This window comes from Phaseolus vulgaris, chromosome 8 (assembly GCF_000499845.2).
Source record: "Phaseolus vulgaris cultivar G19833 chromosome 8, P. vulgaris v2.0, whole genome shotgun sequence".
Taxonomy (NCBI): Eukaryota; Viridiplantae; Streptophyta; class Magnoliopsida; order Fabales; family Fabaceae; genus Phaseolus; species Phaseolus vulgaris.
The window spans coordinates 58,457,516-58,478,673 of NC_023752.2; the positions used below are offsets into that span (position 1 = coordinate 58,457,516).

General features: G+C 30.0%; 3 protein-coding genes across 3 annotated transcripts; 2 read left to right on the top strand and 1 right to left on the bottom strand.

Annotated features, from left to right (window-relative positions):
• The first annotated feature begins 244 nt into the window (after positions 1-244).
• LOC137825795 (protein neprosin-like) lies at positions 245-2,230 on the top strand. The gene is made up of 7 exons (XM_068631585.1): positions 245-428; positions 539-625; positions 705-899; positions 1,017-1,184; positions 1,294-1,350; positions 1,495-1,641; positions 1,748-2,230. The coding sequence occupies exons 1-7, from the start codon at positions 291-293 to the stop codon at positions 2,117-2,119; spliced, it is 1,164 nt and encodes a 387-aa protein (XP_068487686.1). The 5' UTR covers positions 245-290; the 3' UTR covers positions 2,120-2,230.
• Positions 2,231-3,220: 990 nt separating this feature from the next.
• LOC137825509 (ADP-ribosylation factor-like protein 8c) lies at positions 3,221-6,458 on the bottom strand. Its single transcript, XM_068631192.1, has 6 exons — positions 6,117-6,458; positions 5,865-5,946; positions 5,704-5,736; positions 5,475-5,596; positions 3,834-3,995; positions 3,221-3,733 (listed from the first exon to the last, which is right to left on the bottom strand). Exons 1-6 carry the CDS (start codon positions 6,401-6,403, stop codon positions 3,616-3,618), a joined length of 804 nt encoding a protein of 267 aa, XP_068487293.1. The 5' UTR covers positions 6,404-6,458; the 3' UTR covers positions 3,221-3,615.
• An 11,630-nt stretch (positions 6,459-18,088) lies between these two features.
• Positions 18,089-20,715, top strand: LOC137826360 (transcription factor MYB20-like). Its single transcript, XM_068632299.1, has 3 exons — positions 18,089-18,503; positions 18,976-19,105; positions 19,734-20,715. The coding sequence occupies exons 1-3, from the start codon at positions 18,371-18,373 to the stop codon at positions 20,467-20,469; spliced, it is 999 nt and encodes a 332-aa protein (XP_068488400.1). The 5' UTR covers positions 18,089-18,370; the 3' UTR covers positions 20,470-20,715.
• The last annotated feature ends 443 nt before the right edge of the window (positions 20,716-21,158 follow it).

The window sequence follows — 21,158 nt, forward strand, 5'->3', positions numbered from 1 at the left end:
TGATAGCTAAATAATAATTTAAAAATTAGTTATTGAAAATAAAAATTAATTTAGATATATCAATAATTATTTTGATCTTTCATATAATATATAATTTAATTAACATAATAATTATTTATTTTTTATTTCTAAAAACAATCTCTTTTGACTGCGAATTTATATAATCTATTTACCCTTCAATCATTTAATTCCTTGTTGACTGCAAAAAATAGCTATAAAAGAGGCAATTCCATAAGGTGATCAAATAAGCACTCATTTTATTTGATAGATAGAAGAGTCCCGCACCAGAAATGATCAAGATATTCTTCTTTGTCTTTTGCTTGTTAAAAAGCTATGATAGTCATGGAGTTCATGCTATTCAAAAAGATGATTTGGAGCTGGAAAGAGAATTAAAACTCATTAACAAGCCTCCTATCAAGAGTATTCAAGTACATATTCTTCTTCTTCTTCTATTTCATTGTGTTTTTTTTTCTTCAATTTGATATCACCAAGTGGTTTCATTAATTCTTTTATATATTTTGTATGTTAATTTCAAAAGACAAAATTTGGATATATTGTTGATTGCATTAATATTTACGAACAACCAGCATTTGATCATCCTTTACTAAAGGACTACAAATTACAGGTACACTTTTTTGTTTTAAATCTTTAAATGTGATAATTTCTAGTCATTTTTTTACAATACTTGTTTTATTTATTTCTAGAGAAAACCTAGCTTTCAAAATTCATATGAAAAAATAAGTATGAAGAATTCATCGAATGTACTCATATTTGGGCTTGGAAAAGAGAAATGTCCAAAGGGAACTGTTCCCATTCGAAGAACAACAAAGAATGATCTTATTCAAGGAAGATCGTTATTATATAGTCAAAGCATGGTTCAAGGTTATCCTGGTTTTCATGTAAGTTTTTTATTGTATGATAGAGTTTAAAATTTTGAAATTTTATTTCTATAAAATGAATTCATCACGACTAATATTTTGATTTGAATCATTATTTAAATCTATTTAATTTTGTAGAATGCAGAATTATATCTTATACCAAATTTTGGTCCTTATTACAAAGTTAGTGGAAGAAATAGCATTTATAATCCGAGAGTCCTAAGGAATGATCAAACATCCATTTCTAATACATGGGTTCAAAATGGACACAAAGAAGGCACTAACAAAATTTCTTTCGGATGGCATGTAAGTTTTAATTTGATACACTTATTCTTAATAAAAGAATTGTGTACGCATTTACATATACTCATCATGTGGGTTTTAATTCATACTCATCATTTAATTTGTGTGAAAGGTGGCTCCACGATTACATGGTGGTGATACAGCAACTTATTTGTACGCAGCATGGACAGTAAGCAAACACTTATTTACTTGTTTTGTAATCTTTACTTATCTAGTTTTTCTAGTAAAAATCCTTACTAACATTATCAAATGAGATATTATACTATATGATAACTTTATTTACATAATTATATAATATTCATAAATGTTACAGTCAGATAATTTTAAGAAGACAGGATGCTACAATGTCCATTGTTCTGGTTTTGTCCAAATTCATCAAGGAACCTTCCTAGGTGGACGCATATCCAATTCATCTCTCTACGGCGGAACATCGATTGAGTTTCTAATTCAGATTACTCAGGTCATGTTGATGCCTATACTACTAGTATGAATTAAATATAACTTTCACTATGTAATATTAATAATGATATTATATAACTGATTGAAAACTATATATATATTTTCAGGACCCAAACTCTAAAAATTGGTGGTTAAATATTCAGGGGGAAGATATTGGATATTTTCCAGCAAAATTGTTCTCGAACATGGCTTCGGCTGATCAAGTGGGATGGGGTGGGAGAACAGTTACTCCTCCTAATACTCCAAGTCCTCAAATGGGATCGGGATACTTCCCAGATAAAAACTTTTCCCATGCTTGTTATTTTAGGTTTATCTCATTTCAAAATGATTCAAGAACAGATTATGGACCTCCTCTATACTTAATGAATACATTTGTCGACAAATCTAATTGTTTTAATGCTAAATATTATGGAGATCTAGGAGGAACAGTTGGATATTCTCTCCAATTTGGAGGACCCGGTGGCGATTGTGGCAATTGATGATAAGAAAATACAACAACTTTATAAGAGTTGAAAATGTCAATAAACATTTGTTTTCCATCCATGATTAAACATTGTGCTTTTAAACCTTAATTTATTTTCTTTTTCTTTTTTCTCTCTTTAGCTCTTAAATTTCGTCCATATTTTAGATTTTTCATAAAAAATAGTTAAAATACAATTAGTGTTTTTATTAGTTATGAAACTCTTAATTATGATTATATACTAAGTTAACTAAATACTTTTTTTCTGTTTAAGATAGTTTTATAGTTATATATAAGTCAAGTACTACTCGTGCACGATCACCATCAATTATATTAAATAAGAAACTAGTAATCTATTCCTTATATATAACCATGATGCTTTGCTATTCTGATTACTTCTGTGACTAGTTGTAGTAAAATTAAATTTTCTAATAAAATAGTCATAAATAAAGGTTTTACATCAAAAGAGTTGTATAATATTAAAAATGAAAATCTAATTCTAATTAAAGAACAACACAAATACTCCTATGAAACCAATGTAACTTTTGTCCGTTAGGAACTGTTCTCCTGTCTCGAATATATGTTTGGTTTCAACATAAAAAACGATTGCTTCTTTATGTAGGTTTAACCTCTTGCAAACGAGACCCAAACATGCTAATAATTGGTAATCAATTGTTGAGTGTAAAACTACTTTAATGTTTTATTTTCATTTAATAATATCAATTTGTTTTTACTCATGATGTTATGAATAAAAGGAAATTATGAGGATCTCACGTATGTCTTGATAAACATGATACATACCAAGATTGATGGTTTAATGGAGAAGATTTTAACCATGAACTGCAGTTGAAACGACTTGTGAGAGAAGAAAGAAGAGTGTTTAGAGAAACAAAATATTAACGTATAATTGTATTATACTTAAATAATCATACACTTAAGTACTAATTTGGTCTTGTTCTTCTTGTGCATAGCTCAGTGTTGCCGGAGCAGGCAGGTGAATACTCGTACCAAACCATCCAAATGGCATCTATTAACATTGGGCAATTGCTTCCTTCACCCCCTTCAATTTAAGAGTGCAGGAAGAAACTGCCGTCTTTAAAACTAGATAATGGAAAACAAATTACCAAAAAAACACTCTACTACCAATTTCTTAGACAAATAGTCTTGAATTTTGGGACACTTTCAAATGGTGAATACATTTTATTTGGGAAGCATTCATAAAGAAAAGCTTTCCACCCCTCCGCTCCCATATAAGGAAAACACTAGCATTCCATTTTCCAGACAAAATAAAGTTGCTGACTTCATTATATTAAAATTTGAAACGATAAAAAATGTAAAAGACCAACTAATTGGTTGACGGCACATAAGATGTCGCATGGAAGATTTGACCCGGTTTGATCACTATACAAACAAACTTGAGCTACAACTAATTAACGAAAATATATTCTACCACGAAGGAATTTCCTCAACACCTTGCATCTTTGACCAAAAATGAAATACTGCTCAAACCAAAGATCATTTTGCAGTTCTTGAGTGTTTGATGAGCCAGTCAATGACCACATCTATGTTTACAGAGTCCTTGCATGAAATCATATAGCAGCAGACCTCTCTCTCTTTCATTGACTCAAGTCCTCTGCAATCACCCATGCAGAAAATGCAATGTTCAATTAGTTACACAATGAATCAAGACAAATTTCAACATATATATGACAACGTTGGTTTCTAGAACTCACAGCTGATCTACCAATGCTTGCTTAGAAAGAGCTTCTGACTTGTCAATTTTGTTTCCAAGAACAAGCAAAGGAATCCCACCCAAAGAAGGTTTTGTCAATAGCTCATGTAACTCACTTCGAGAAATCGGAACACTGTCTCTATCAGCAGCATCTACAACATACCTGTCTTTGCATCCATTAATGAAACGAACAGAAGAGTAAAAGCACCGAGAATGGAAACTTCAATAACTTGAAAGGGCTATATTATATATAATAATAACACTCCACAAGATGAAACATGCATGACCATCTTCCATTAGATAATTGGAAACAACACATTTGGACAAAACCAAGTATTAAGTTTTCCATTCTTTGTGTTGGAACAGGAAAGAAGACAACATTACACAAAATGCTTTTGGGGTCAGTATCCTCTATTCTTGGTTGTTAGAGATCTAAGCAATATAAATGACAATATCCCCGAGCCTTTCCTAATGCATAATACTTCCAGGATGATTGAACATCATATTGAATTAGAGCCTCTTCCATGAGGAAACCAGGAGTTCAGTTCTTAATAGTACCATCTCATATCAAATTATGCTTCAGCAAATGTAGTGGTGAAATAAAATTTGTCCACACTTAAATCCCAAAGTCTACTTGTTTGAGGGGACATATTAGAGATCCAAATAAAAACTGTTCCCAAGTCTTTTCCCTGATAGCTTAAATAAACTTAAAGAATAGTATAGGTAATCATTATAAGAGTAGGCTTCAATAAAATTTTCCTTTTCTCCTAAAAGATCTTTAGAGGAGGTCTTTGTGTTTCACGGTATATAACATTTAAAAAAAATATGCTTATGATTGTTTAGCCAACATTTAACATTTCTGGGAATGTTTTGAAAAATTCAAAGGTTGGGAGGAAGGATGTGGTAGAAGTGGAAATGTCGTAGTGGTTGGAAGACAAGATAGCTTAGGAATGGGAGAGCTGCATATCCATCCCTCATTATGGGAATAAAAGAAGTAAAACAAGAGTTGGAAATGTCTCACTGGCCAGGGAATTAATACTGCTAAGGAATTATTTTTAAAATTTATAACAGACATGAAAACAACATATTCCAAAAAATAACTAGCTATGCCTAGAAACAAATGCACCCTTAGGGGAAGGACAAGGGTGTCATTTACATTGTTGATTCTTTATAAACTCCTCCAAGGAACCAGAAAAAACCCTCTAACCATATGAGGTAACTTAAGTAAAATGGGATGAAATGGCACTCTATCCAGAAAAAAATCCCCAACAAAGAATTGTATAACGCAGACAATTTTATATTTAAAATCTAAAAACTAAAAAGTTAAGAAAACGTATAAAGCCAAAAGCTGTTATCTGGGGTACCTAAGAATCACAAGTCAATGTGTTTAACTCAAACTTACTTTGGAGAAAAATATATTTTTGGCAGTTTCTTGAGAACTTTGGAGGAGGAGGAGGAGGAGGGGGGAATCATTACCGTTAAAACTATGTACTCAAAATATCCAGTTAGTCTAACACTATAGAAAACTTGTGATCCAAAGCCAAAAGAAACAGAATGAAAGACATGCAAGTATATGAATGAAGATATGCTCTTGCACGCATTAATATATATCTGAAAGAGAGAGCATTGAGAGAGAAAGTACACAATGGCAGAGACACCGCGACAGTATCTTTCCCACATGGTTCGGAACCTCCTCTGCCCACCAAGGTCCCAAAGCTTTATCGTGACATTTCCCTTGGTCACTTTTCTCATGTTGAATCCAACCTGGGTTTAATAATAGCAAGAATTACATTCCAATGCAAAGGAAAACATGCTCACAATCTTCAAACATATAATAATCGAAGATGCAAAAATAAAACGAAGATACACACAGTTGGAATCATGTCCTCACTGTAGCCCCCAGTCTGCAGGCAAACAAAACCAAACATCAATGCAATGTGAAAACAAGGCCACGAGAGCAAAACTCGGTAACGAAATTGAATTTGAGGGCAGTAAATTAAGCAAATTGCAATGAAGCAAGCAAGTAACTCACAGCAATTGAATTGACAAGAGAAGTCTTGCCAGCATTCTGAAGGCCAACGAGGGAAAGTTCCATCTCCTGTTTGAAAAACAAGCTGACCCAACACACAGAAACCCATAATCATTGAAGGACTTATCTCAAAAGGAAGCCTTGAATCAATTAACCTAAGCTCAAGTTTTAATAAGGCGGCTATCTGAATCAGAAATCCTCAACCAATATGACATGAAATTGTAAAGAATATGAATTGTAGAAACGAGGTTTTACCTGCGGAGCCAATTGAGGAAGGAATCCCAAAGACCCATTGTGTCTGAATAGAAGAAAGCGAAAAGAGAAATTGAAAGAAAGAGAAAGAAAGAGAAAGAGAAAGAGAAAGAAAGAGAAAGAGGTAGTTGGAGGAAACAAGAAACTTCGCGGACCAAAGAAGAAAAGGTAGATACGATAATGGAATGTGAAGAATAGAAATGGAATCTAAAATAGGAATACCACACACATAATATACATGTCTTCTCCTTGTCCCTCTCTTTTCTCTTTCTAGTACCTTGTTTTCTCATTCAAAAATAACAATACTACCTTATTTTCTCATTCTACTCTACACACTCCCCATTCACCTTTCACTTCTACAATTAATATCATTTTATTTATCACTTCAAATTTAATATTTTTCAGCTCCATGCATACTTTTAAAATTATTTTAGAACAACATTTTAGTTATCCAAACAAAAATCCATCCTAAATATAATTAATTATAGTAATTATCAATTATATATAGTGGACTATTAAGATATTTTTAATCGTCAAGTAATTAATTAGGTTTATTATTTCTAGGAAGATTTATAAGATGAAATTGATAAATACCATTAAAAAACCCACGGGTGACATATCTAATACATACAGTAGATATGGGATAAGGAATCAAAGACGGCTTTTTTCTACCTCCATTCCTTCGTACCTTCTTACTTAACTTCTATAAATTTTTGTATTTTAAAAATATATTTTTTAAAAATGTTAAAGTGTAGTTTATATTTTAGATTATATAATTATTTTTTTTTTTAATTCGTAATTAGTTTTTGAATTATTTAATTCATAAATTTTTTTTCTAAATTACATCATTTATAATTATTTTTTAAATATGAGAGTAGCTTTTAAATTATGTAATTAATTTTTTTTTAAATTACTTCTAAATTCTATAAATCTGGAAAGCATTTTCGGATTTGAAGATATCAGAATATAAAATATGTGAAATTTAAAGTTAATTTATTTTTTTACAGATTAACAAAAAGTATTTTTACATTTAATATGGGTTGTTAGGAAGAAGCAACCCGTATCAAATACAGAGTTTACTCTCTTTTTTCAACTTATTTTAAACAAGTTTGGAGACTAACTTAACAAAAAGGTTGGTGAGAATAACAAAAGCCTTGAACTTTCGGCCTTTTCTTGGAGGGAAATTACTTTCTGCACCATATAACTGCCCCAATTTCAGTTTTAAAGAACGAAAATGTCCTTAAATAAAATGGAGATACAAATCAAAATACATTTTGGATCCCTTTTTCAGAATATATTTTCAGATTTTTATTTTTCTAAAACGAAATTTTTGTATTACAAAAATATATTTTGGGTTGAATTTTTATTTTTTGGAACACAATAATCTTTTCCAGATCTATTTTTTCATAATGTATTATTTCTAATTTTGAGTTTTTATTTCCAGAATGAAAGGCATTTTCGAAATTTAAAAGTGTGTAGGGTGCAAGTTGAAAAACGTTAGATGGGAAGAATATCTTCTTGGAGTTGTCTGAAGCTCCAATGTATTATAAATACATTGGGCTTAATTATCTAGGTTTTCTGGATTTTTTGTACGATTTATGATGTATAATACAAATGAAAAAAAAATATTATTATTATTATTATCACTTTTATATTTCACTCAAATATAAAAAATATTAATATATTCCTTAATTAGCTTTATATCTCAAATTTTAATTTGATTTTAAAGACTATTCTTATAAGGTTTTTCTAATATTTTATTTCCAAAACTAAACCTTACTAGCTATATTTCATGTAGATAATTTTCTTATTTAATGATGTTACAAGATTGCAACAAATAAAAAATAAATACATTAATTTATTGATAAATGAATATAGATAATGGAGAAAATTCAGTTTCTAAGTGGAAAAAATATCTCCCACTTTGCATAAAATCCTCTCAAGTATTTGCTTATGTTTTTTTATTTAAAGAATAAACCTGAACTTTTATATATTTGGTTAATTCATAAAAGATAAACACTTTCTTCATATGTTTATTCTAAAAACACAAAATTAACATAAATAATATTTAAAATTTAAATAAATTTAATTATATGAATCTTAATTAAAATAATAAATTTATTTATTATTATATTTCAATTATATATGATTAAAATTATTAAATGTGAATAAAATTATCATCAACACATATCTCCAACATGAATTGTTCTTCTCCCATCCAAAATCAGTTTCTTATCCAGTGAAACTTTCATTTTCACTCCCTTTCCCAATCTCATATACTTGTCTTATTGTCAATGTTTGTTGCAATGAGTTATTGTATAATCTGTTATACTTATATTTAAAGGATGAATCTCTCACTCATATTTTTAAAAAAAATCACAACCTAACCATACCCAACCGTTCTAGTTACGTTTTTACATCACTAACTCCTTAGTTGATCTTAACATGTTATCTTCCCTAAGTAGCTCATGTGTACAAAATCCATACAATCTCTTTTTCACTACTCTTTTTAAACTGTATTTTGATTACCACTATAAGAAAATTTGTTATTACCAATTTGAGTTATTTTGTTATTTCACTATTACGCACAAAAAAAAATCATAAATAACATGTGAATTTTAACTACGAATTATTATTCATAGGTAAAATTAAATTATTTAAGAATATTGATATTATTATTCTATGAGGGTGGTGGCGACTCCATGGAAAGCATGAGGTATTACAGTCAATGAATATGAGTATTTCTTGCTTGACGTGGTGATTAATGGAGCGCACGTAATCGCAATAGAGAAAGAATTTAGGGTTTAAGGTTGAGTAAAAGTGAGGAGAACATTACAAAAGAAAATTTAATTTATAAGAAATATTATATAAGGATAAAAGGATATCCCCAATGTCATAAAACTCAAACCTAGTAATCATCTAGGTCAAGTATGATGAATATCCTACTTTTTTGCAAGTAAAGTATAATATACAACATTTCATTAGACATCTTATTAACATATTATTGACCAGTTATTCCCTCTATCCTTCTTCCACTGCTGGTTCCGGTGTCGTTGTCGTTGCCCGTCGTCGATTGCGTGCACACTCCTTTAACTTAACCACCATACAATAAATGAACATCGAGAGTACGAGACAACACGTGAACACGATCTGCAGGTGGTCGTAATCAGGGTCAATGAAGATTTCCGAGTTTAACAACGTCTGTGAGGGTGGTGGCGACTCCATGGAAAGCATGAGGTATTACAGTCAATAAAGATGAGTATTCCTTGCTTGACGTAGTAATTAATGGAGCGCACGTAATCGCAATGAAGAAAGAATTTAGGGTTCTCCTCGCTTTTACTAGTGACACCTTCCAGTGTCACTAGTAAAAGTGTGGAGAACATCACAAAAGAAAATTTAATTGATGGGAAATATTAAAGAAGGAGAAGAGGATATCTCCAATGTCATAAAACTCAAACCTAGTAATCATCTAGGTCAAGTAAGATGAATATCCTACTTTTTGAAAGTAAAGTATAATACACAACATTTCATTAGACATCTTATTAACATATTATTGACTAATCTCTTATTCCCTCTATCCTTCTTCCACTGCCGGTGTCGTTGCCGGTATCGGTGCCGGTGCCATATCCGCTGCTGGTGCCATTGCCAGTACTGGTATCGATTCCGATGTCATTGTCGCTGTCCGTCGTTGACGATTGTGTGCACACTCCTTTAACTTAACCACCATACAATAGGTGAACACCGAGAGTATGAGACATCACATGAACACAATCTGCAGGTGGTTGTAATCTGGGTCAATGAAGGTTTTTGGGTTCAGCAACGTCGGTAAGGGTGGTGATGACTCCATGGAAAGCATGAGGTATTACCGTCAATGAAGACGAGTATTCCTTGCTTGATGTGATGATTAATGAAATGCACGTAATCGCAATGGAGAAAGAGTTTAAGATTCTCTGACATAATCAATCATGTTTCTTCAAAAAAATTAATTATGTTTTCATATTATTATTGCTGAAAAAAAAAATTGATTATATTATTGAGTAATGTAACCGTGAATAGAGAAGAGATGGGTATGTATTACACAACTTTACATGGTTATAACAGATACTCTTAACACTAAATTTTCTTTTCATCTTTGCACATCTTCTGTTTCCTAATCAATTTCTCCTCAAATCTTTCGCTATAAATGCTGGACCAACACCGAACTTGCATGCACATTTCTCCTCAAATCTTTCGCTACAAAAGCTGGACAAACACCCAACCTGCATGCACCTGCACTGCAAAATTTAGCTTTCAACCTGCATTGACAAGATTGTTCCCAGTCACCACATGGAGTCGCCACCACCCTCACACAAGTTGTTGGACCGGGAAACCATAGTTGATACTCATTTCGACCGCATGCAGATCGTCTTCGTGTGCTAACCACTGATTGTGGATGTATCCTTTTTCTTAAATTTAATGGTGGAAAAGTTAATTTAAAAATAAACCTTTACATTTACATAACATAATATCTTTCCCAAAAATATGAAATTAATAAATTTATATGAATATATATTTATATATATGTGTAAACATATAATTGTCTATAATTAATTATATATCATTAAATCAATTAAAATATTTAATATCATTTTAATTAATTATAAAATATTTAGGAGTAATGGTTTTTAAATTAATAAAATAATTATTCCTCCTAAACAATAAATTATTCTAAATTTAATACTAAAAAATATGCAGTAAAATATATAAATTTTACTTATTTCTTATTCTTAATAAAATATAATTTTTTAAATTAAAAAAAAATACATATTAATGCAATATATATATATATATAAATTGTGCAATAATATTAAATATTACAATTAAATTAAATTATAATATTATACTGGAAGATTAAATTTTCATATTAATAAAAATATTAGAAAATATAAACTATTACTAAGTCAATAAAAATATATCTTTTCATATTTTTACTACTAATTTATTATTATTATTATTATTATTTTATGAATTTGACTGTGTAAGTTTATTTTTTATTTATTCATTTTATCGTTATCTTAACACTAATTCGTTAAAAAAAATTTAGTGGTGCAAAAAGAAATCTTCTAGAAAAATAATACCCAACAGACAAAAGGCCGATTAAATGAGTCCAAAAGCCCACGCTTTCACGTTCTGTGTGTTGTTTTCCTGAGAGGGGAAAAATTATCTGTATATTGCTAATTTGCTTTTTCAGCAGTCATTAATTTTTATTGAAATAAAACACAAAAAACTCGAATTTTATTGAATTATTATGCACCCTGCACACTAAAAACTGGATATATCAAACTTAGAGACACACGGAACCAATAACTAATAATATAATAAACATAAAAAACTTTAATATTATTTTAAAAAGTAAAATTTAAACTTAATTCAATCTCACAACAAATTTTATGAGATTAAATTAATCTTAAATAACTTTTCATATAAATATTGTTTTATTTAAATTTAAAACCGTGAAATAAATTTACATAATTTGATATTTTTTTATTGAATGGTCATTATTAATTCATATATTGGTATGTAGGTTTTTGTGGACTTTGGCTATAGTCGTCTATCTTCTTCTTCTTCTTTGCTGTTTAGTCAGTGATAACAATGAAATGACAAATACATGCACACAAGTATTTTTCACTAAACTTGAAAGCCATGGCTGAGATTTTTTTTATGAGTTGCTTTCAAGCAGCCCTAAAATATGATCTATGCATTATTTCCTTCCTTGGTAGACTTTTCTCAAAATCTTTGTACTCAAATTAGATTGCTACCATATCTCTTCAATTGCGTCTGCGATATGCTAAATTCTTTCTTCAAAACTAATTTCAATATACATATATATATGATCTGAATGCAACGTTTCTAACACATTCACACAGCAATAATTGAAAGCTTAGTATACGTTTTTTTTTTGTTCAGCAATAAAAGCTTAGTATACGTATAAATGCATGATCCAAAGTCCATGAAATTTCTACGAGAAAACGAATCAAAGGAGAAGAAAAAACATCACCCTTGGACAAAAATGAAAATCTCACGTATTTATTTTACTAATTGGAAAAATTTGTGGATTTGAGAGAAGCACCTAACATTTGAGTTGACCGTGAAGTCAGCAACGTCAATTTGTAATGTTCTTGAGGGAAAAATGGTGATGTAAGCATGAAGTGTATTGAATAGAGAAATGAAATGAAATGAAATTGTTATATTATATATAAACAGAAAGGAAAATAAGAATATAATATAGTATTAAGCACCTAATGACTATAATTGAGCGAATCAGAATTGAGATTTTTGATTTGTTGAGAGCTCTACACGCATGCACTTGGTTGTCTAAAGGTGTGATTAAGTAGTGGAAAAAAGAAAGTTGAAAAAGCACGTTGTGATGCATAGTTTCTTGATTCTTCTCCACAGAGTTGTGTACTTGGATAATTATTTTCATTAATACTCCATTAGACATGATGATAAAGCTTTCCAATTAAGCACAACATATTTTGAACCCTAGCTTCGAAATTGTTGCTCCTTGCTTATAGTCAAGAATTAATTTATTTTGTTGGAAGATTTTGAAAATCATTGTCCTCGTGACTTTGAAACTGAAACACTTTTTAACGTAATAACACAGGCATCATTCCTCACTCTGGTTGTGCAGGACAATTCTGTCTCTCACTTACATGTGAAACCCCAAAAGAACATCAGTGGTTGCACACACCACCCTCACGTCAGAATGACGTCAAATTGTAACAAAGTGATTAAAAAAAGCCAAAAGCTTAAACCCAGTTTTATATAATCACTTATTAGGTGCCACTAAGCAGTTAAGTCCAACATGAGTAGTTGTTGTACGTCAAAGATTGCTACTCTACTCACAAAAAATAATACAATATTTACACACTATCAACCAAAAACTATAAGCTTCAGTTTTAAGTATAATTCCAATATAAACACAAAATTAATAAAAAACCTTTACTAAATTATTTAGTTACGTATTTAGCAAATTAATCATAAGTAGCAGTTAGAAGAAGCAGGTCTTGATTAATTTTTGGGACCTGGATGCATGGTAGAGAACTGAATCACTGGTGTTTGGAAAAAATATAAAATTAAAAGCAATGTATACATTGAAGGGAACTCAACAAATAATAACAAAAGAAGTTGTTAGTTAATAGAAGATTGAATTCAACTATAAAAAAAAAAGCTAATGTTTGCCAAGTCACTAGTGATCTTGATAGAAATATTTTGTAAACTTTTTTTACTCAATCTAACCTAATACACTTATGATCGAGTTTAGTAAATTTTGGTTACAAATTTAAAATATAATTTCGTTAAAGCTTGTAACTTTTAAATATTGTTTTTAAAAAAATTAAATACAAATTGAAAATACAAATTAAATATAAAAAATTAAACAAATAACTAAATTGTTAAATAAATAAAAAATAGAATAACTAAATTGTCTAATTATATATATATATATATATATATATATCAGATTTTACCTACATACCTCATTACCCAATATAAAATTTTGAATCGGTTTAAACAAGGTTAAATTTGACTTAATCATGTAAAAAAATTAAACTTAATATATTTAGATTGAATTAAATCCTCAAATTATCCAATCTAATAATTGTTCACCGTTATTTTGACATATGCTTAAACAACTTTATTATATACATTAAAAAAAATCTAACATAATTTAAAAATTAAAAATTAGAAATATTTTAAATACCTCTTTTTTAACTCATCGATGAAGACAAATTTAGCAGGTGAAAATTATATGTTGCATGGTTTTCGAGACATTTTTTTTAATCGGCTTGGTTTTTGAGACATATTCAGTAACGCTGATAGTTTCTTGCCGTGATCAAACGTGGTTTTTATTCGATGATATTTGTTTAGTGTTTTAAGAAATTAATTCTCAACTCATGAATGTGAATATGATTTTTTTAAAGTCACGTTACCCTCTATAAAATGTAAATTAGCCTTTTTTTATTATAAAAAATTAATTCTCAACACATAGATTTCTATTTTTATTATAAAAAAATCAGCCCTTTTTTTTTTTGCTCTTTCCATTCAAAAGATTATAAAGGCATTTAAAGTTTTGCGAAGGAATCTGAAATCTCTATATAGTTTTTCAACTTTCTAAGCTAAAAATTCTGCCCTATTCACTTTCCATTGTTACGTGTTTTTCATTTTCTTTTGGGATAATCAAAGAATGTACTACAATGAGTTAATATGTTGAATTTTAGGTTGATTATTATTAATTTTGAGTGAAAACTATAAACTAAAGTTTACTTAATTTCTTATAAAATTAGTTTAATGTTAGATGAAACTTTAAGATACTAATAAACCATATCCACAAAAGAAAGAATATTTTTTGGATAAGGTTATATACGAAGATGGTACATGACGTATATATCTTTGAACCTACCATGATCACATTAAAATAGTGAAGTTAGCTTTCTGAATGATTTACGAATATGTGGGATATATTTAAGCAGACAAAACATCACTCTTGTTTCGCCAGTGAAGCAACAATTTGGATAAAACAATCACAGTTAAGTCCATTCACCATGTAACTATATAGGACGATGCTATTCTCATTGCACAATAGTCAACACAAACAATAGTGTGCAAATGTCAAATTCAAACGCTCTACACTGTTTACTAGGTTGTTGCTGTTTCATTTTCTGCCTACGTACCTAGGAAATATAACTCACCAAAAACACAAACACAAAAAAAAAATATTATTATTATTATTTTTAAATTTATTTGTCCAATCTTCGTGTCTCACAATGATCTTAACTCAAACTTTGTCCAATTTAGGATGAATATGTCCTCCGGTTCGATTTGATTAATGAAGTGTGGAATACAAGTTGGGTGGGGGTCGTGGAAAAAATATGGAATCACAAAAATTCTATTATTTTCAACAGGAGTGTGACTGACGCGTCTGAAGTTTGTACCCGGATGCATGCAAATGTTTGGTCTTGGATTTCTGCAAAATCTCGCACTACTTCGGTTTCCTTTTCTAATTGGTGTTTGGAACCTTTTGGAATGTATGCATTTGATTATTTGATGTTTTTAAGGTTTTTAGATTCTTAGAATGGATTGTGTTTTTGTCTTTTTGGTTTAGAGGGTACGGTTAGAAGTTGAATTATGTATTTATTGTATAAGAGTTGAACCATAAATAAATAAATAAAATTAATTTAAAAATTATTTTATAAATTTTTATTAATAATTGAAAACTACTTTAAATACCATTAATTTTTAATCTTTAAAATTAATTTTTATTTAATAATTTTCTTCTTAAAATTGATATTCACTGTCAATTAATAAAAAAGAAACTATTATGACAAATATAAAAGTGATTTTTAAGGTAATAGTTACAAAGATAATAAATTTAGTACATTCATATATACAGATGAACAAAGTGGAAAAAAAACTCTAATTTTTTGTGTGCAAATAATTATTCACAAAATTAATATTCCATTTATTAGTTAAGAGGTCTCTTCAACGCAGCATTTAAAATCGGAGTCTATTCATAAATTTAATTTAGTTTGACATTTTTTTATGAGAGCCCTCTTAAACAGTATTTAGAAATCGTAACACTTCTTCATTTCGCCATTTTTTCAACTTGATAAGGTTTGACCTAGCTTGGTTTTGTAACATTCGCAAGATGGCAGAAGTTATGCTATGAAGTCAGAGTATTATATTTATATTGATGATAGACGTTAATTATAAATTAATTAACATAATAGACTGTGAAATATAAAAGCTTTATCTGAGTGTTAACCATGCTTATTATATCTGAAGTCAGATTTAAAAAAATATAAAAGTTATTATCATGTTTATTTATTTTCTTTATATTAGTTTTATTTTAAAATAGAAAAAATATTTGCTACCTACCTTCATTTCATGGCAGAAAAGCAAATTTCAAAATTGCATAAAAAAAATCGGGATATGTATTTCATATTTATTTTATCAATCATTTTATCATGAAAACCAAAGTTAACGATATTGACTAAAACACATCAAAAACATGTTTTGGTTCAATTTGATGGCAACATTTTTTTTTTCTTAGGCTAAACTATATTTTTCCCATCTTCGAAATGAAGATTGACATATTGTCACATCAAATTTCCAACATTGGATGTAAATACAAGCTTCGTTGAGTGTGAGCATATAATAACATTTGGATTAAATTTAATATAACACATTCTTCCATCTACATGGTTGTTGTTTTAATCTTCGCGAAAGGTGGATACAACAATAGTTGCATTCATAATTATCTTCATATGTACTAATTTTTTTAGGTACTGGTTATATAAGTTTAATGTAATACAAATATCAATTTTTTATTACTATAATATATTATTTGTTTGAAGTAAATAAGGAACTTCTAGCATCATTCGGTGATATAATAATAGGATATAACAAATAACTGTCAATAATTGTCAATAATATTCGTATTGAAAATTAATTATTGCAAGAATTTTAAACAATTTATAGTTTATTTATTAAAAATGTATTTATTCAGGGATTATAGAGAGCAAAATAAATATTTTCCCCTGTCATCAAGTAGTTAGTAATCTATGTTTGTGTTTTAAATTTTTTTGTTGTCCAATAAGTAAATAAGTTGAAGATATAAAAATTCATACACCTTAGGTTTTCCTTCATCCACTAATAATTCAAGCATATACATTGTTTGTCTAATGGAATCTCTAAAACATCAAGAATGTCTATATATAAGACATCATTATTTTTGTAAAAAAATAGTGGTGTTCCATGACATTGCAAAAATTGTTCCTGTATCCACAATAATCTTTGTAGAGTTTATACCATCTTCATACATATATGTTTCTAAAAGAAATAAAAAAATTCAATGTCACAAATTATATCATCCAATTAATTGTTTATGGTGAAATCAACAACCTTCTTGATTTGTTAATATCAATTCATCATGTCATATTCATGTCGTATAATTTTTAAAAAAATCACCATATTAAAAATAATCATTAATTTATTTACCATGTAATCATCTTCCATTTAAACTTTTTATACAAAGACAAATAAATTTCCTATCATTATCATTAGTAACAACATTATATTACGTAGATTGTAGACAAAATTTCACTCCTCTTTCACTGATTAGTTGTGCATTCACACTGATTAGTTGTGCAAGTTGAATAAATTCAACTTTGATTTATATACATTTAAATTTGTCATATGCATGTAAATTTTTTATTTTTTTTATTAAAGGTGTAACCTTATCCAATTTAGGAAGATTTATTTTTTATAGTAATTAGTACATAAATTTACTTTTTAATTAAAGGTGTAACCTAATCAATTTAGGAAGATTTATTTTTTTATAGTAATTACTACATAAATTTTAATGAATATTTCTTATATTTCACAAAATTTTGAAACCATTTACATTGATATTTAGGTGACTGAAAATGAAAGTTATGACATCAAAGTACAAAAAGCTCACGTTTAGTTGTGTGAAAAGGTAATAGTTTGAATATTTTATTTAACAATGTTTTATTTTCTTTTTCTAGTTAGGGAATAGATCTGAATCCGAATATTCAAAGTTGTGTTTAATGAGTTGATGTTTTTATTGAGGCAAAGTAGTAGTTAAAACAAATGATCCATTTTTGTTTCTTGCGATCTCTTGGCACCGCTTTCACACATTGGAAGTAGTTAGCAGAAATGAAAAAAAGTGGAAGAAAAATGATGAGAGAAGAGTTTTGGTGTGTATATCACTTGCGGTATTGTCTTACTTTTACTTAATACTCTTACCATCCTCAAGAGGTTTGAGTCAGTGAGTGGAGTATCTCACGCTTCCATCTCAAGCAAAGTTGGTCGATGAGGTGGCGCTTTCTGATCGAGACTCGGCACGTGCCTCATCCCTCATGCACACGTGTTCATTTTGAACAAAACTTGTGACAACAATTCAAGCAAGAAGTAACAGAGAAAGAAATTCATTTGAATAATCCACACAATTTTGTTCATCAATAAATAAAAGATAAATTGAGATAGTGGGGTTTGAGGACTTTTGGCAACTTTGGAGTTTAGAGTGGTTGATTTGTGTATATAAATAAGTAGGTGGTGGTGTTCTTTCCTAACTTAACTCCCTTAAACTCTCTCTCTCTCTCTCTCTCAACTAGTGACACTCTCAATTTGCACCTCAGGTGTTTGGGAATTGTTTTTCATATCTTGGCTTTGTAGCATTTCCCTTTTGGTATAAAATGGGAAGACAGCCATGTTGTGATAAAGTTGGGTTGAAGAAGGGGCCATGGACTGCAGAGGAGGATAAGAAGCTCATCTGCTTCATCCTCACCAATGGCCAATACTGCTGGAGAGCTGTCCCTAAGCTTGCAGGTCTCCTCTCATTGTTCCTATTGGTTAGAGCATTTCTTAAATAGTGACATGGGGATTTAGTCCTTAATTTGCAGCCATTCAATTCCTTAATGAATATCTTTTAAGTGGGAAGCTGAAATCTAAGTTTTTCATGCCTCTGCTCTTTTGTTTTTAAATGGGTTCATCAATGTTTTTGCATTATGGTCAATTGGTTTTTGGTCTTTCTTCCTTGTTCCTCTGTTCACTCAAAATTGGCATATTCATTTCACCCTCCAGAACTACTCTTCAAAACATGTTTAGGCTTTTTAACTGCAAGAATACATTAAATGTTTGAATTTGAATGTGTTTCTTGTGCTGTTTCATTTGGGGAGAGGAGGGTCATACATTTTTCCCTCGTGTTCATGTTAGTTTTGTAATTTGGAACACAAATGGTAGGCAGAAAGAATCACTTTGCTGAAATTAAGACTAACAATTGGGGTGTGACTCCATGCAGGACTGTTAAGGTGTGGGAAGAGTTGCAGACTGAGGTGGACAAATTACCTTAGACCAGACTTAAAGAGAGGTCTTCTTTCAGAATACGAAGAGAAAATGGTGATTGATCTTCATGCTCAACTTGGCAATAGGTTATTTCCTCTCCCACCATTTTCCTCTGTTTACCTTTTCTGCATGTATATTTTTTTTCTTACTAATGATTAAACAAAATGATTGCTAAGCTCATCTGAAATATTAGAGTATGGTTATCCAGGGAAATGATTAAAAGCATCCAAAGATATCTTAAGTATCACCAAACGCACCAACCAAATTGAATTTATTATTCTATAGCACATACACCTCAAGTTGTAATTTCTTTATTCATCTTAGGCAAAAGACGTGGCCCCATAATGGGTCGCACCAGCTAGGGGAAGGAGGCGTACAAAAATTGTAGACCAAGCTCTATCCTTTTTCTTTTTTTCAGGATTGAAAAAGTAAAAAGGAACTGCTCATGATTGCAGTTAAAATTGACTAAAACTGGGTCTGATTGACGTAGAAAAGTAAATAGGGCGAAATTTGTCCTGTGGGAAAAAATTTCTGATTTCGTAACTTGCATGGCATTTGGAACATTTTAGTGGCCATAAAGTCATTCTTCCTTTCAAGTGATCTCAGTGTGGACCTTATGTTAATGATGGAATCTTTCTTTCGCGTGTTTTCTTTTATCATAAGAACACATATTTATATATACTATTTTATTAATTTGTCATTTTTTCTTTTCAGATGGTCCAAGATTGCTTCTCATCTCCCTGGAAGAACTGATAATGAGATTAAAAACCATTGGAACACCCACATAAAGAAAAAACTCAAGAAAATGGGCATTGATCCCATCACACACAAACCACTCCCTAATGCAACTGAACAAACCCAAAATCAACCCAATCAACAACAACTACACCAACCACTAGAAGAAGAGCAAAACCAACAACCTCTGCAAGTTGACTTTGACCCCAAGGTTGACCCTAGTAAGGAGCCAGAGATTTCACTGGAGTCATCAACCACCAGTACTGAAGCCAGAGGGGAAGACCAAATCATAGCAACACCCCAATTTGACACAATGGAGCTTAACCAGCTAGTGAATAATGGGTTCTGCACAGATGAAGTTCCAATAATTGAACCTAATGAGATTCTAATGCCTTGTGCTCCTTCCTCTTCATCCACCTCTTCATCTTCTTCTTCAAATTCAACCAACATCCTTCAAGACCTGCAGCTACCTGATTTTGAATGGTGTTGTGATTACAGTGATAGTAGTCTTATTATTAACAATAACAACCATGAAGATAAGAACAGCAACAATAGCGCTATGGCCTTGTGGGATGATGATGACTTCATTTCCAAACTTAATTGGCTGATTAACGAAGATGATGATTCTGATGGAAACCAAGTGTTTGATGGTTCTCTCACTCAGTTCTCAAGAATGGTCACGGATTCAGAATCTTGGGCATTTGGCTTGTTTTGATTTAAAACTTTCTACCCTTTCCTTTTGCCTTGTTTTCAATCTCATTCTAAGTTTTTAATTAAGAAGAATAAACAGATAACCATTAGGAAGAACACACCTCTTGTTAGCATTACCAACTTCCCCTGACTTCTCACTTTTTCATGTACAAATACATATATCCATGTGCAATATGATAATGGAAATAAGTTCCTTTATTTTATTTTTTTTAATTTAATGAAAGTGCACTGAGTTAAAACTGTTTTACAATGTTATTAATTATAAATTATTCTGGTTTTGCTTTTCTGAAGTAAAAATGATGTATTATTGTTTATAATGTAAAGAGTTTTGCACTTTTTCTTACATGTATTATTTATTCTTGTCTTTTTATTAGCAGCACTTTCTGTTTATTTCTTTTATAATAAGACACAAATCTGGAATATGAAAATTCTTGCCACTCATCCTTGTGGCATGGGTGGAAGCACGTTGATTTGTTGTTCTGTTCGGTCGCACTCACTTTTAATTTTATTTTTTTAGTACAACTGATGTTGATGTGGCCTTATATATACTGCAACTTCCAAATTCCTTGTCTTTCCATAAATTATATATATATATATATATATAAAATGTATTACCTACACCATTTGGAGACACCCTATTAAATATCTTATATATTTAAAAATAATTATTTATTTTGTTATAAGAGACAAAAC